Consider the following 16,351-nt stretch of genomic DNA (forward strand, 5'->3'; position numbering starts at 1 on the left):
CAATTATTATTATTATACATGTATATTTACTATAAATGTAAAGCGTCATATTTGAACGACTCCTGATGGGTAGAATTGTAAATATTTCTTCTAACCTGTGACATGCATGTTACTTGGAATATTTATGGTATAGACCTTATTACCTGATTTCTATATACAGCAGACATCCCTAATATAGGGTATTACATGTTGCTGATCTTTGTGTATTAGGTAAGGCTCATCAAACACCATGCCTGGGAGTTTCAGCAGCTGAGTCCCAACTTGTACGTGAATTCTGCACAAATAAAAACCCTCATCTGTAACTCCAATGTCAAAAAAAGTCACTATAATGCAAAAAGTAAAAGGTTACATTGAGCCTTCTACATCAATATAAAACAACCACATCCAAAATTTCAGCCAGAGGGGTGCATATTTTGAATTTTCTTGTATTTGTCATGTAGGTGATTGTGGCACTATCAACTTTATATATTTAAAAACCGACACATTTAACAGTGACTGAAAGGCATTTAAAAGTGAACCGCGTCCTCGTCTCCTACGAGCCGACATGCAAAAAAATTGAGAGCATTCCAAATTAAGAGTCATCATAGAATAATAACGATTTCTAAGTAGCTAGCATGCACACAACACAAACGGGTGAAGGGGTGATCCCTGCAGTGAAGACTGTGCAAGTAACGAGACCCCGCAAGAAGGTGACACAGAAGAGCAGAACAGTGAATGCCAAAGAAAAAGCTATCTAGTATGTCATAGGGTTTAATGCACCTAACATGGAAACATACATTAAATCGATTTAACAGAAGATTGTACATCCTTTTAATAAACTGTAATAGGTGAAAAAGACATTTTGCATTAGGGTGTTTTTCATAAAATAAAACAAGGCGTTTGGCATCTTCTGTAAATGAGCATAAGGCTGTTGACAAACCTTGAAATTTGTGTGATTTCCAGTACTTGAAAGCATAACTTTAAAAAAAAAAAAAAAAAAAATGGCCCCTGATGGTTCTTTCAAGGAAAAAACTGAAGGACAGTAAACTTCAGGTAGGAAATATTAATTAAATGGATCTCCTAAGACAAGTGGGTCTTGGGTCATGGTGACTGCAGCCAGTTTCATAGTCCATGATACTCAGTATCTATTTCACTTGGTCCATGCACACCTCACACACAAATCAACTGATTAATATTGACATACAGGTGTGCTGCTGATGTGTGTTCATTACCTACTAAAGTGCACGTGGAAAAACAGAAGCATGCACACTCTCATTAACACCCATTAAACATTGTGCTGCTGTTTAAAGTTTTTTTTTTTTTTTTAATACAGCTGACAGCACAGGGGTCACAAACACCATGGAGAAGCCACACATTATACATTCCACCAACAGAATAAATGCAAGCTAAAAGAAAGTCGTCCCAGCCAAGTTATTCACTGGTGTTGAAATAAATTGTGAAAACAGCAGAAAAAGTGCAATTTCTCACCATGTATTGAGTCTTTGTTCACAGAGAACATTTGTTATATGACCAGAAGATAATGGAAATTCAAGAAAAATCTACTGCACTCAGATTGTGTATTTTGTATTACTGACTGAATCAAGTATACATGATGGATTAAATTATTAATCAATGTCAATTACACCTCTACAGCCAGCTATTCGGAGACCAACAATGCAACATGCATTTTTACTGACTGTACAATATAAGACAGTGTCAATAATGTGAAAAAAGTATACTTAAAAACCCTGCGTGCCCTGAATAATCATTGTATTCAAGGAATATATGTCATTCTCTTTATTTTAAAATCAAATTTAAAAATGCTTCTATTTTCTTCATCTTAACGTGTTCTATACCTTCAAAAGGAGTACATTACTGACGCGATACACACAACCCTCCCGTAATTTCATGTAGTTAAAATATTTCATCTAGCACACTCCCTTTTTTCATCCTTGTCAAAGTCTAACTAGTTAACAGTGACAGCTGTCCTATGGTGTGTCAAGCATAAGTGCACTTTATTCCTTTTTATGGTTTCAGAAACCTCCCCCTTTGTCGAACTCATCAGGCTTTGAACGGACACCTCGTCGGTACACAAAGCAGCCTGCGGCCTGTTTCGGTGAGCATTGGCGCTTTTTCACAGTGACTCCTGGAGTAACAAACTGCCGTGGGGAGATCAAGCAGATCACCTTCTGCTTTGTGTAGTTTGCTTGATCCCAGTTTTATTGCACCATTTGCCCATTTCACTTTACTGGCATTGCATGTTCTAACTTTTGGACATGTATCACTCAACAAGGGGACGGGGGTGATTTTAAAAGGCTGTAGTTAAAGCAAATAAACAGTGTCCTGCTACTATCCCAAAATCCTGTGATCCAAATGTCCAGCATCGTTTTCCAATGTTTATCCTCGCCACTTCTCCAATAAGGTTACTGTATTTCAGACTTCTTCAAAGAGGTCCTTTAGAATCTGTTGCTTCCATCACATTCGAACCTTGGGCACAGTTCAGGTTTTAAAGGGGAACAAAATAAATGGGATACAGTGCTTTTTTCCAACTTCATCAAAATTAAGTATGGTAGGGTGCGGTGATCCTCAGGTACAAAACAGTCAGAAGAAAACGAGGGTATAGAGGACATATCCAGCTAATGAAACTCTTCTAGCAGCAGCCTACTCAGCCTTTCCGTTCTCCTGCGTTTCAGCCTTCCGCAGTGAGCCACAGCGCAGGACTTTGTAGCATCCTCGAGCGATCTTGTGCATCCACATGACATTCATGATGTCAAGGCAGATGCTGGAGCAGATCCAGGCAGCGCGGCCCCCGGGAGGTACCCTGTAGAAAGCCTCTGTGCCCCACACAGAGTACATGCTGCCATAGTACAGTGGCATGACGGCAATCCTCACCAGGAAGAAGACAGCTGCCATCAGTACCCCGTTGACTATGTTGGGTTTGGAGGATTTGGGGTAACCTAACACTTCAAAGAACCAGCTGGAAAACAGTGATGACAGTAACATCAACTGGAACATGTATAGAACATATAAATATAAATTCTTCTATGAAGTGCTGGATTGGAGAAACTAAACACAAGAATCATAACTGAGTAAAATCTTTAAGATGTATTATGACATTAAAAATTTAATACATGAAGGATTTTTCTCATCATCATCTTCAGCAGCAGAAGGCTCTTGAAAAATTTTCAATTGTAATTCACTTTTATGAGGTTCTAAGAGGCAGATGAAGTGGAAAAAAAACCTAAATTGTTCCATATACAGGTAAATTCCTTCACAGGACAAGTACTGACATATAATTTTTCATTAAGCAAATATGAATTCATGTTTGAGGTTCCCTAGCAACTTGTTTTTTTCCCCGTACAGGCAAACAAAGCCAAACACTTTCTGTAAACTGCAAATTACTGCCCAGTGCTCACAAAAGCATTGTGCCAAAGCTACATACCGCTGATTCACACAGGGGGTGGAGAATTCTGCAAGCAGACGGAAGTTAGCGAAATAAGGCAACATTCCTTGACCCTGGAAAAACAAGGCAAACAGGAGCAATGAACCAGGAAACGAATGCCAGAAAAAGTCCACTACAGAGAATTGTACCAAATACATAGATTTTGCAAAAAAAAAAAAAAAAAGGCTTGCTGATCAAATTAATAACCTAAATGCTGTTGTAAACATATGCACTTACCCACAATAAAAAGTACAGTGTCCACGTTAGAAGCCAGTGGAAATACCAATATTTACATGGAAGTCCTCTTTAGTAACACTATGGGCTCTCTAAACAACATAAAATTGTTCAGGCACAATATCAGAAAACATTTAACATTATCATTTAACCTCCATAATTTACATAGTTTAAAGTGGAATAATAAGTGAACATATGAACAAGTTGTTCAATTAAACACTCAGAAGAGCTGCCATCTTTAATAATCCTCATGTTTGCACTTTGGTTTGCTTTGATTTCTCTCTCTTTTCAGGTTTTTGTAGTTGCACAATGTTGAGTCCAGCTGTTTTTAATTACAACATTAATTACATCCTCACTGATACCTGAAATATTAGGTCGAGGAGACAAACTCTCCAGTTAACTACTTCAAAAGCACAATCAAGAGTTAATAATATGCACAATGTACAGATCTGCTGTATGAGGTTATAGTGTTACTGCTATACACACACACACACACACACACATTTTCAGAACCGCTCGTCCCTTACGGGGTCACGGGGAACCGGAGCCTACCCGGCAACACAGGGCGTAAGGCCGAAGGGGGAAGGGGACGCACCCAGGACGGGACGCCAGTCCGTCACAAGGCACCCCAAGCGGGACTCGAACCCCAGACCCACCGGAGAGTAGGACTGCGGTCCAGCCCACTGCGCCACCGCACCCCCTACTACACAGTTGATCATAATTCATTTTTTGCTTGATTAGATTTCTTTTTGTCAGCTAATGGTTTATTCCAAGTGACTTACAGTTGTTTACCCATTCATACAAGGTATTCTTACTAGAATAATGTTTGGGCACAATGCTGTGAAAAAGTATTTGTACTATGAAAGTATTTAAATTTTATCTTTTTGAAATTAAATTTGATAAAATCTTTTTGTCTGTTCTAGCAGTATATAAATGGAGCGTGACAGAAAAAAAATGACACCAGTATTGTTTTCATGTCATTTCCTTGTGTGGAAGATAATTAAATGTGTAATCAAGTGCGTAAAAGTAATTGGCCCTTAATTCTATAAATTGCTTTGGAGAAAATAATCATGCCATAAATGCAATACAATATAACTTCAATCAACCTAATTATGGGGAGTAATTATTTCATATTATTTGAATACAATAAGGCCTCATTTGGGTAGGGCCTGTCCAATATAATTTTCAACCACTTAAACCAATGCCAGAAAGAGACAATTTTGCAAAACAGAGGCACACCATGCCACACTCGAAGGGAAATTTCTGACCCTCAGCGAAAAGATGCTGAAGCCTGTCAGCATAGACACATTTACACAGCTGTTAAGTCTCAATCAAATCTCAGTCAGAGTCAGACTTATCAAATTAAGGAAGCCTGGAACGGTGTTGAATTTGCTTAGGAGTGGTTATCCAGCCAAAATCTCAAGCAAGGTGTAAAATCATTGAGCTCAAAGATCTCAAGAATAACTTCTAAGGGACTGCAGAAGCTTCTTACCTCAGTTGAAGTCAAGGATCATGAGTCCATAATAAAAGCACTGGGAAAACTGGATACATGAGACTTGACAGTATCAAGTTGGAAACCACAGCTCTCCAAAAAGAAAATGAAAGCTACAGTTCACCACAAAGCACCTAAAGGTCTCAGGAATTCTGGAAAGGTGTTCTGTGGACTGAAAAATCAGAAGTAGATCTTTTTGGATAACACGGGACCTGTTATGTCTGGCTAAAACCAAAAAACAGCCTTTCAGAGAACAAAATTTCTTTCGACACTCAAGCAGAGTGGTGCCAGTGCAATGCTCTGGGGATGTTTAGTTGCCACAAGACCTGGGTGCCTTGCTATCACTGAAAGAATCATGAATTCCTGTTTGTAAGAGAAAATTTAAAGGAGATTATCAATCCATCAGTCCATGAGATGAAGCTGAAGCGAGACAATGATCTCAAACACACAAGCAACTGAACATCAGAATGACTGAGAAAAAAAAAAGAAAAAAAAAAAAAAAAACACTAAATTATGGAATGCTCTAGTCAATACGCCAACCTGAGTCCAACTGAAATGTTGTTACAAAACCTGAAAAAAGCTGTTAATTCCCCAAAACCTACAAATGTTGCTGAGCTAAAGCAGTTCTTCATAGGGACCAAAATCCCTCCATAGCAATGTGAGAATCTGGGCAACAGCTACAGGAGGATTTCATTTGCTGTTGTTACAGCTAAAGGTGGCAATTATGTTTTCAAATGTATGACTGCACATTTCATTATCTTCCACACTAAAGACATGACATAAAAACAATACTGGTGTCACTTTTTTCCTCTTGTGATCCCTCAGAGAAAAGGAAAGGGCTTTGAACCAGAGACAAACCACAAGGCAACAGCCATAATTGCTGCACTACCTGATATTCTCTGAGAAGGCAATGTATATATTTATGCAAAACCAATCCAAATAAAAAAATGTTTTGCACCGACTCTGAAGCACATCTAATGTTTGCAGGAATGTGCATCAAACATATTTTGGAAAACCAAGTAAAAATTACTGATGAAAGCGATTATTTTTACAGACTAACCAGAGTTACCTAAATTACCCATCCAACACTCTAGCTGAATTACTACATACAATAATTCATACAAAATGAGATGAATGTCTTCACCACAGATGTTCATACCTTTGTATGAGAACAACACAGTAGTTTCCTAATGCGTTTTGTAACAATTTTATTTTTATTGCTCGTAAAGCCAATTTTCAGCAATAAACATGGCATAAAATCTAAGGAACATGGGCTTTCTAAAGAAACATGACACTAAACACAATGACACTGAACCACTCAGTTCATGTTTGCATACAAAACTTAACATAAAAACTACTTCAAGCAAGTAAATACACACATGAAACATTACGTTAGGTAAACACAAATTAAACCAAAAGTACCAAATTTATGGTAACGAAGCAATTAAAAGCCATGCAGATTAAAGCCATTCTCCGTCATTGCTGAAATGTGATTTTTTTCTTTACCTCCTTCATTTGTTTGCCCCTTGAAAATCACTCAAAAAGTTATTAAATAATTGTGTTAGTAATAGTAGTAGTACAGACTAGCAGTAATAGTAACAAATCTAGAAGCACAATATTTTTCAGAGCATTACAGTTATTCATAGCATTTTTAAATTCACATCACTTTAGGTGTGAAATGCATTGGTAACATATGGTAAGTGAAACCAAATAAACAGGACAGACCATAGTTCAGTGATGTTCAAGGGATGTAAACACTGGTAAACAGCACACTTACCTGTCAGACTGCAGTAAAAGGTAAATAATGTGTACTTACTCAAATTAAGACAGAGATCGTATTCCGCTGGCTCAAGGTAAAAACCAGAGGAAATGAACTTTCCAGCACTGCATGCTAGTACCTCTAAATACTGGTAAGTCCGTACTGCTACTAGGCAATCTGCTTAGTGTAATGCAACAGCATTAACTGCAGACAAGACAGGAAGGAGTCAGTCTATATCATTCGATCTTGGCCTTTTTATAGATTCTATGTACTCTGTTTTGGTAGTTTTTGCATGTTGGGTTTGCCGGCAAGAGATGTGGGACTAAGTTTTTTTGGATGTGTTAGGTGAGAGCAAGAGCAGAGAGAGAAAGAGAGAGAGAGAAAGAGAGATTACTGGGAGGAAAAGGTGCAGAAACTGGCAGAAAAAAGCAACAAGACAAAGACTACACAAAACATGCATTAAAAGACTGAACAAACCTTGTCTAATAATAGGACATTAGGGCACTTTTTGTTTAACAAGTCCTCCAGTCATCTATGTGCCTTACAGCAAAATTACCTAGCACACCTTGTATGACAAATGGATTTACAGAAAGGTTATGTAGCTGGGACATGGAAGATACTTTTAACACCTGTTCAGAGCAGTTCTAGGCGCATTAAAAATGCAGGAATAGAAAAATAGGGTCACGGGACAGATTTTGTAAATGCAGTATTTCTACAATACAATATGTTTTGCTGCATTTCCTATCAGCAAAATATTTTGCTGAACGGGCAATGCAAAATGCGATTTGTCCCTACTGCAGTTCAGCAAACGAACACAGAGCATTGCGCCAAAACGTCTTGTGGTCACGCCCCCAAAGGACGATTCTTAGCTAATAGTTGGGGAACTAAATATTTATTTAAAAAAAAAAAAAAAAATTTCATACAAAGTCTCAGCCAGACTATCAAAGGGCTGAAGCTGGAGAGATACAAAGGTTTATATTCAGTGTACATTAGTTTGAGACATACACAAATTAATAAGAACGCTACACTAAATTCGTTGCAAAAAGTTATAATCATGTAACTAACTGGTAAGTACAGCGTAGTGTAGGGCTTCGACATGTATGAGAGAAAAGTGATGAAGCTTTTCACTAAGTGAATTATTGTAAGATCCTCCTAAATAAGTTTAATTAAATTTAAAAAAAAAAAAAAAAAAAAAAAAAAAAAAAAAAACTTATACTGCTTTTTTCAACAAATAAAGGTTCTGACCACTAATTTCTGACTACTTAAAGTGAGAAAATGTATTTGTACTGCACATATAAATGGGCAGCTTCCAACAAGGAAATCTTTAGAAAAGTGGATTTATACTCAGAGCAAGCAGAATGTTCTTGTTACATCAGAGGCATAAATTATCTAGAACTACTCATAATCTGTTACAAATTAGGCAAATGCGAAATGTCCATGCAATTACAGTTACATGACAAACCATGTGCAAAAAATGTACACATAAGTAACGTAATTAAAAAAAGTTTAGGAAAAATATCTATTCTGACAGACATTAACACTTTCATGATTATTGCAGAATTATATATTATCTTGTACATGCTCTGGTCAAGACAAGAAATAGATAATTAATTGCTACGGCTGGAAAACGCAGCTGTTTGTCCATTTACAGGAATGCAGGTTGAAGACCTCTTAATATCAAATTGTAGTAAGGTATGAATTCATCCGTGCAAAGTAACGCAACATGTTGTTTGTCTGTATACAGTAGAGAACACAACAATAATAATTATGGATAGCCATAACTGCATTAAAAAGAGGTCAATGTATACATGCTAAAATGAGCTTCATTCTGTCAGTCTGTGAGCAGAAGTGAAAGTTGCTGATCTCTCATTGTAGTCACTTTTTTCTCTTCTGACGTCTCTCTCGGTCAAAACAGCGGCTGTGGTAGCTAAGACCGCAGCTCAACACAGCAGCAGCAACGGCAGCAGCGGCGGCTGCGGCACCAATGCACCGGAGCAGCGATGGGAGGCAGGACCGAGATCCCCGGTGACCGGGAGCCCGAGCAGAAGCTGTTAGAGCATGCAAACAGAATGGCCCTCCAGCACAGCCCAAAGCCCCAGGCGAGGGAGGCATGCAAACAGTACACAGCACAGCACAGCCCTGCTTCAGGGAGCTCACTGAAGGGTCACTTGTGGAAAGAACTGAGGCTTTTGCTGCTAAAGTAACTGAGCATTCCATGCAAAAAATACCAACATCATCATCATCATCATCATCATCATCATATACAGAACCTGATTACTGGGAGTGTTATAGACACAGAACGAAGAGTGAACAGCAGTGCCCTTTATGCATCGCATCAAACTACATGTCCTATGTTTATGACATTGAAATAGAGCAAAGATACGGTTTTCTTGAGTTCTTGTAGGATGAGCCTTCGGAAGAAGGGGAATGACGTGTACCTTGTCACTCAGTTTACAATATTCATAATCCTACCATAACTGCATGGTGCCTGGTTAAATATTTTATGCATTGAATTACTTAGTCCCTCAGCATTGACTTGTATCAGTCATCATAATTCTTTAATATATAAGTATTTAAGTGTCTATCATGCACAAATACGTGTTGACGTATTCTCGCATTTCCCCAGAGGGTACTTGCTGAAGCGCTCGGCTCCAGGATTAAACATTCGCTCAACGTGCAACCATGCTTCCTCTAATAAATGCAGGCCATGCTCTACTTTCAGTAACACTTCTAAAACATTTGTTGTAATAACGTGCAAGATGGGAACACCGCCTAAAATTAACACAAAGGACATACTGCTACGCTGCCACGGCCTTTTCAAAATGAGCCTTCAAACTTTTTTCTGATTGGTCTGATGGGGGCAGAGCACCACCCCGTCATACCGTTGAAATTTACATCACATTTGTTGGGTCTGGAATTACGAGCACGTTGGCGCCTAACCTTCGCAAAAAAGCCTAAAGCTTCCGTTGATTAAATAAAATGAGACGGCTGTTCACCCTCCGTTGTCTTTTTCCCATCTTGCCTGCACGTTCTGCTATTGGACAATAGGGAACTCACCAGTACATAGTAGTAAGCATACAACGCTGCCATGTGGTGAACTACAAAAAACTTGTCCCCTATAGCCTTCCAATAGTAAAATATGAGCAGAAGATCTGCAAAGCAGAACAGAGACAACACAACAGTGAGGCAGTATTTGTACTGACAGCGAGGCAAGTGTATCTGCGTACAGCAAGATCAACAGTGCTTTTACCATGCTTTTGGCCCTGTACTGGTTTTCCACTGGCAGAGTTAATCACTCCAGTAACACATTGCCTAGAATAATGCTAAAATTACAGAATGATCCCACGGCTGAGCCCCGAAAAAGTTTATCAGATTTCTCACCGGAAATGAGGTAGCCTGTCGTTATGCCCACATTTATTTTTACCAGGGTAGGATCCCCCCTGTTACGCAAAGACATAAACAACAAGTTCTGATAAAAAAATGAGTTCTGCAGCTCTGTAACGCCCAGTGTAACACACTGACAGAATGAAACCATTTACATAAATTGTCAACACGCCAGAACACTCACCAGACAGGGTCTTGGTTGACTGCATCGTCAAAGATCAAGATGTAGATGCAGAAGAGTCCCACCACGAGGGCGTGGAATGTGGACACTGTCCTGAAAATTGGACATCACGCATAAATGCTGAAAACCGAACAAAGCAAGATTAAAACGAAAGCACCGTCATTGCTCCCGCCAGAGGAAAACGTAAAGCAGGAACAGCGGCCTTAAATCTATTTACGAGATGCCGTGGTTCAGGTATCCGCTCTGTAGGAAGCGCCGCAGCATCAAACGTGAGACGTCCTTTAACCGGGAGCGGAAGAACGAACGGGTAAAACAGCAACTCGCACGCGAGCTTTAAAACGAACTTTAAGGTTTTCGGAAGTCGGAAACTTCAGAGAGGCGAAGGAACTCCGAAGTTTGAAATCGCAGAGCTGCGAGAGAGCTAATTTGTCGTTCGAACACCTCAAGCTGATATGGTGCCCACTTCTTTTCTTAAAAGAGCAACATAGGAAAACTTCAAATCTTATGCAACAGCCAACACACTGTGACTTGACACCAAACGGTCGGCGTTCACCCACGGTGCCAACGCGATAAGAAAGGGCCCGCGGAATACGTGCCGCTTAGAGAACGTGATTCGGTGGCCTGAGAGCGGGAGGAACGGGGGCGGAGCACAGAATAACCTCCCTTCCCATAACCGCTTCTTGCGGCCCACCCAGGCGTCAGCCTTCCCCTGTCCTCCTACAGTGTCCGCCCTCAGTGCCCGGACCACAACGAGACTCCTGCTGCTTATTAAAAAACACACACGCGGGACACACACCGACAAGACAGGCTTCAGTCCATATGGATTTTTACAGGAGATACATTAGCAGGGCTCTGTAGTCCCTTCTATCACACCGACTTTCTAATTACTCGAGTCAAAGTATACAACAGTACACTGAACCATGATAAGAAAGGAGTCTGTTTCCTCGTGATCTCAAGACAAAACGTTTGCAAAAAAAAATCTCAAGTTCGCCGCTTGGGGTGCCTTGCGACAAACTGGCGGCCCGTCCTGGGTGTGTCCCTTCCCCCTCCGGCCTTACGCCCCGTGTTGCCGGGTTAGGCTCCGGTTCACCGCAACCCCACTTGGGACAAGCAGCTTCAGCAAAAGCGCGCGTGTGTGTTATAAGAAAGGGATGTTGATACGGTTAGGCCCGTTTACCGGCTTTGTGGCGGGGAATACCTTGCGGCCGCTACGCTGCATGACATACCTGGAGTTCCACTCGATCTTCTGCTTGTGAGTGAGGCGGAGGAAGCCCTCGCTGACTCGAGTGGACATCCACGGGCTGACGCTGTGGAACAGCCACTGGAAGGTGAAGAAGCTGGCCACCGATATGGTGAGAATCAGCTGGCTGAAGGGATCCATCGGTCCCCAAATCGGCTACAACATCGAGAGAGGAGGAGAAAAACAGACCTATTGCACAGTGGGAGTTTTCCAGAGGTGACAGTTTCTGGATGTCTCTATTTTAACATATAATATCAACATAAAGGATCATTACAATAACTCACATTTCCAGTACCCCTAACTTTCAGGGCAATAAACAACAAAAGTTAGGGTTGTGTATTATAAATGTTGATATCAGTGCTTCTTAGTGCCTTAAACAAGATAAAAATTATTACTACCTACACAATATTAAAAAAAGTAACATTATCTCAGATTAACACCGCTTGCTTCCCTTGTGCGTTTTCAGCATCGTGACGCCCGACTAAAAATAAACTGTCACGCTATGCACGGTAATTATGACTGCAAGTCATTTATGCATCCCCAGAAAAAAATAAAAAATAAAAACAAGTCAGTAGCCTTTGTATCATCCATCAAAGGTATTTATGTTGTGTTGTTTACTGATGTCTGCAGGATAGTCATAGCATCCCTTATAAAAATACCCTGTTTGTGGACACTGTTCAAATGATGTGAGGCCTTGCTTTCAATCTTGTGGTTGTTTCAAGATTACATTTGAATTCCAATGAAGTACCATCTACTCCACACTATCATCCACACAGAGCCACCAAATGACCTAAAAAAGCAGCGGTTGTGTAATTTTCAAGCTAAATAATGGACCGAACAGAAAAATCACGCAAATTCACTGTGAGTTTGTATTGCATCTTAATAGCAGCAGGTAGCATAGCAGTGAAAGCTGCTGCCTTATAATTTTAGGACACGGTTTCAAATCCCACTTCCTGCTGTAGTACTTTTGAGCTAGGCACTTACCCCAAATTACCGCAGTAAACAAAAAATTTCAGCTGTACAAATGGTCATTCATTTTAAGTTGCTTTGGAGAAAAGCATCAACTAAATAAGTAAGTCATTTAAGGGTGACAATTATTATTCTTCCCAGGCCACTAAGCAAACTGTGTAAATTACATCTGTGAATCTCTATGACAGTGTATTTCTCTGCCTTATAGGATTATTTTTGTGCACCAAGAATGTCTTTAGACAGAAAAGTGGAGGGAAATTTTTTTTTTTTTTTTTTTAAAAAAAAAACCAAACTTTTACTCAGGTGCTAAACTGTCTCATCGGGTAAAGGTGATTATTACCGTAATTATAAACATTATTTGTAATGCTTTATGTTTTCTGCACGCAAGTGCTCTCTGGCCATAGGATATATGTAATGTGTCACTTGAAGCCTATCACCAAGAGCCTGATGACCTTTCCCTGCTTCAATCCACAAGCCCACAGTGGCTGGGTGTCGAGGCGTGAAGCGGCGAGACTTCTCTTTTCGGCAGCGATCCACTCAATCCCATCAATCAGCCTGTCACACGGCCTCGTGTCCGCAGAGATGGGAAGTTCCACACACTACGTCAAAACGCTTTCCACATTCCATCGACCTTGTTTCAAAATTTAAGTGTTCCGCCACAGAGTTCTCTCTGATCAGGGATGACACTGTCTTCTTTCACTCAGATATAAATTCATAGGGCACAGGGAAATTTAAAAAAAAAAAAAAAAAAAACGAATATCAAACTCACATGCTAATAACAGGTCAATGGGGCTTATCATAACTTCATCTGAGCTTCACGAAAAAAAAAACAGCTCAGCTTATGAGGAATGCATACGCCTGACATATGTTTACACAACATTTTTTACTTATGTCGAAAACTTCTTCGATCATGGAATCGGTATTTCTTTGTCTACATGTAACATCACACACAAATCTACAGTAAAGTGTAGCACTAAGAGGTCAGCAGCAACTGGGCAATGTCACACAAAGCCATTCTGATCTGCAAATTGGCTCCATCAGATTGGATTTCTGGATAAGTAGATAGGAAGACAAAATATTCTGATATCGCCAGTATTACGTCCGAACTCGGCACCGCACGGCAACTCACTCCACTGCAGTGTTTTATAACTACCCCGAGGAGTGACCTATGAGCCCAGCGATTTACATGTGGGCCTGACTGATTGCACTGCCCTATGAAGGGCATCCTACCACATTTACATTTTAAAACAGCCCCCCTCCCCCAGCCAACACATCCTGCAAACTTGCCAGAGTTTACCCTCCAACACTCTTCAAAAAGGTCAATGTTCCCAGCAAAGAAACATATTTCTGCTTCAGTCCTCTACCCTGTTTGCCAGAATTATCAGTAATTAGTTCAGCCCAATGATAAAGTCATTCTAATGGCAAATATGTCCTTGGGCACAAAGAGCAGAAAACAACAGGCCCACCATTATTTCACGCTTGTGTCACAGTCACTCCAGTTCCAATACATCCTACTGTTATCGAGCACCACAAATGAAATATAAAACTATACTGACTGTACTGATGCTTATTATTTAGTTGTAGCCATAAGCACTGGTATTAAACATGGCGTTATAGAGCCCATAGGAATAAGTTTAATTAAATTCCAGCTTAAAACATACAAAACGCACCCTTGTGTGATGTGCGTCATGAGCACAAAACATAAAAGAATGCTTAATTATTTATTGTTTCCCCAGTTACCCTACTGACAGTTCACAAAGGCGCCATACAATGTACTTAAGCAGCTATAAAACCCTAACATCAGCATACTGGAATACACAATTTTAATATCTCTAAAATAAACAAGCTCTGATTATTCATCTCTGCATCCAGAAAAGTCAAGGTCACAGCAGCTTTTCGTGCTTCATTATAGACAAAACTGAATATGAAAAAAAAATATAGCAACCTATAACAACTCATAAAAAAAGCTTCTGAATGGAAACTAACATGATTAAAAAAAAAAATGAGCAGAAGTTGTGAAACTGAACCATGAGGGAACATACAGTTGGATGAAATTTAGTTGACACAGTATGTGCTCGGATAATGAACGACTGCAGGTTTCTTGCACAGCACCGGATTTCCTCTTTACAGAAACTGGGGCAGCAGGTGGCGTAGTGGTTAAGGTCGCGACATCGTAATCTTAGTTCCCACATCTGAATCCCACTCCTGCGTCTGAACGGATACAGTTAGGACGCCCTGCAGCGTAAATGGGTACATAACTGTAAATCTGAGCATCTAACACCGGAAGGCACACTTTTGGAACCAAAGTGGCTGCCATGGCATAAGGTTAACATAACAGTAATAATAACAAGAAGAAGTAACCAGGGGAACACAAACAAGCACTGCTTTGTGAATTCCTGCGGAGCTACTGAGCAGGATCAGAAGCACATCCCTCTGCAATATTAATGAGGAACACTATTTATAAAGGGAAAGCCATGAAACTTGCTTTCAATGAGCCAAGATTTTCTTTCTTCGTGGCCGCTGAATAAATACTAGTCGGGAAAAAAGCCGCGAGCGTAGAAAATGTACATATTGACATTAGTGATTAGATTAATTAATGATTAGAGCGGGACTTTGAGGGCAGCGATATGATCATGTCCATGATCGCAGCAAAATCGAATCATTGACTGAGTGTCTCTGTATTTTTAGAATTGATTCCGGTGAATCTATTTCATTTATGTACGATTTCAGTACTACTCTACTGTATTTATGCATCGCATGAGATGATGAATTCAGAACGTGTGTGGAGAGCCGCTCGCGGAGGCGGGGGGGGGTACGACTTCATGCAAAAAATTAAAAAAAAAAAAAAAAGGCCCATGTTTACGAATCAAACGTCGCACATCTAAAAACGGACCAGTGCGAAACACGAGAGGATTCTGAAATATGGAAGTGTGTGATTGATGCAGTGTGCGCGAAAAGCCGTGCGTGAAGAGGACGGCGAGGCCGAGGGCGGATATTATATTATAGGATAGCGAAAGTAAAGTGGAGGATGAGATCTGATCGCCCGGGCGGCGGGAAAACTGCGCTGTTTCATCACTCCGCGCACAACCGCCAACCGTCGTATTAAATGAGAAAGAAATCGCTGAAACTTGCGCGGACGCCGAGGGTGTGTATGTGTGGGGGGGCAGAGAAAAACAGGCCAGCGTGATCCGCAGTGCAAAGCGGGAGAAGAGAAGTGAGCTGCTTCATCATTTTCTCCCAGCAAGAAAGAAAAAGAGACGGAAAAACAGCCTCACCTCTGCGTGTCGCTCCTTATGAGGAAAAACTGCCGTCCGCCGCCTGACCGGGCATCATCATGTTTTAGAAGCGGCGCTGCTTATCCTACCTTTAGTCATCGTTTAAAATAACAGATCATCTTCCAGTGAACCATAATACCATCGGGGGGAAAGAAGGAAGCAAACAAGCACACGCGTGTATGCGCGCACACACACACACACACACACACACACGTGTGGCTACTTGTTTCGCGGAGCGGTGTGAGAAGAGGAGAGGAGCGCGCTTCCGGCCGCGCACCCTGATGCTCGGCGGTGATGATTATGATGATGGTGATGATGGTGGTGATGGTGCTGGTGGTGGTGCCGACGGAGGGGAACGAGGAACAGGAGGAGGCGGAGGAGGAGGTTACTGTAGGG

At 40.7% G+C, this 16,351-nt stretch overlaps 1 protein-coding gene across 1 annotated transcript; it reads right to left on the reverse strand.

Annotated features, from left to right (window-relative positions):
• Positions 1-1,290: 1,290 nt before the first annotated feature.
• tlcd4a (TLC domain containing 4a) lies at positions 1,291-16,148 on the reverse strand. The gene is made up of 7 exons (XM_018754161.2): positions 15,956-16,148; positions 11,698-11,867; positions 10,475-10,564; positions 10,288-10,346; positions 9,964-10,058; positions 3,422-3,495; positions 1,291-2,956 (listed from the first exon to the last, which is right to left on the reverse strand). The coding sequence occupies exons 2-7, from the start codon at positions 11,850-11,852 to the stop codon at positions 2,641-2,643; spliced, it is 789 nt and encodes a 262-aa protein (XP_018609677.1). The 5' UTR covers positions 11,853-11,867; positions 15,956-16,148; the 3' UTR covers positions 1,291-2,640.
• Positions 16,149-16,351: the final 203 nt, after the last annotated feature.

Source organism: Scleropages formosus, chromosome 9 (genome assembly GCF_900964775.1).
Source record: "Scleropages formosus chromosome 9, fSclFor1.1, whole genome shotgun sequence".
Classification (NCBI taxonomy): domain Eukaryota; kingdom Metazoa; phylum Chordata; class Actinopteri; order Osteoglossiformes; family Osteoglossidae; genus Scleropages; species Scleropages formosus.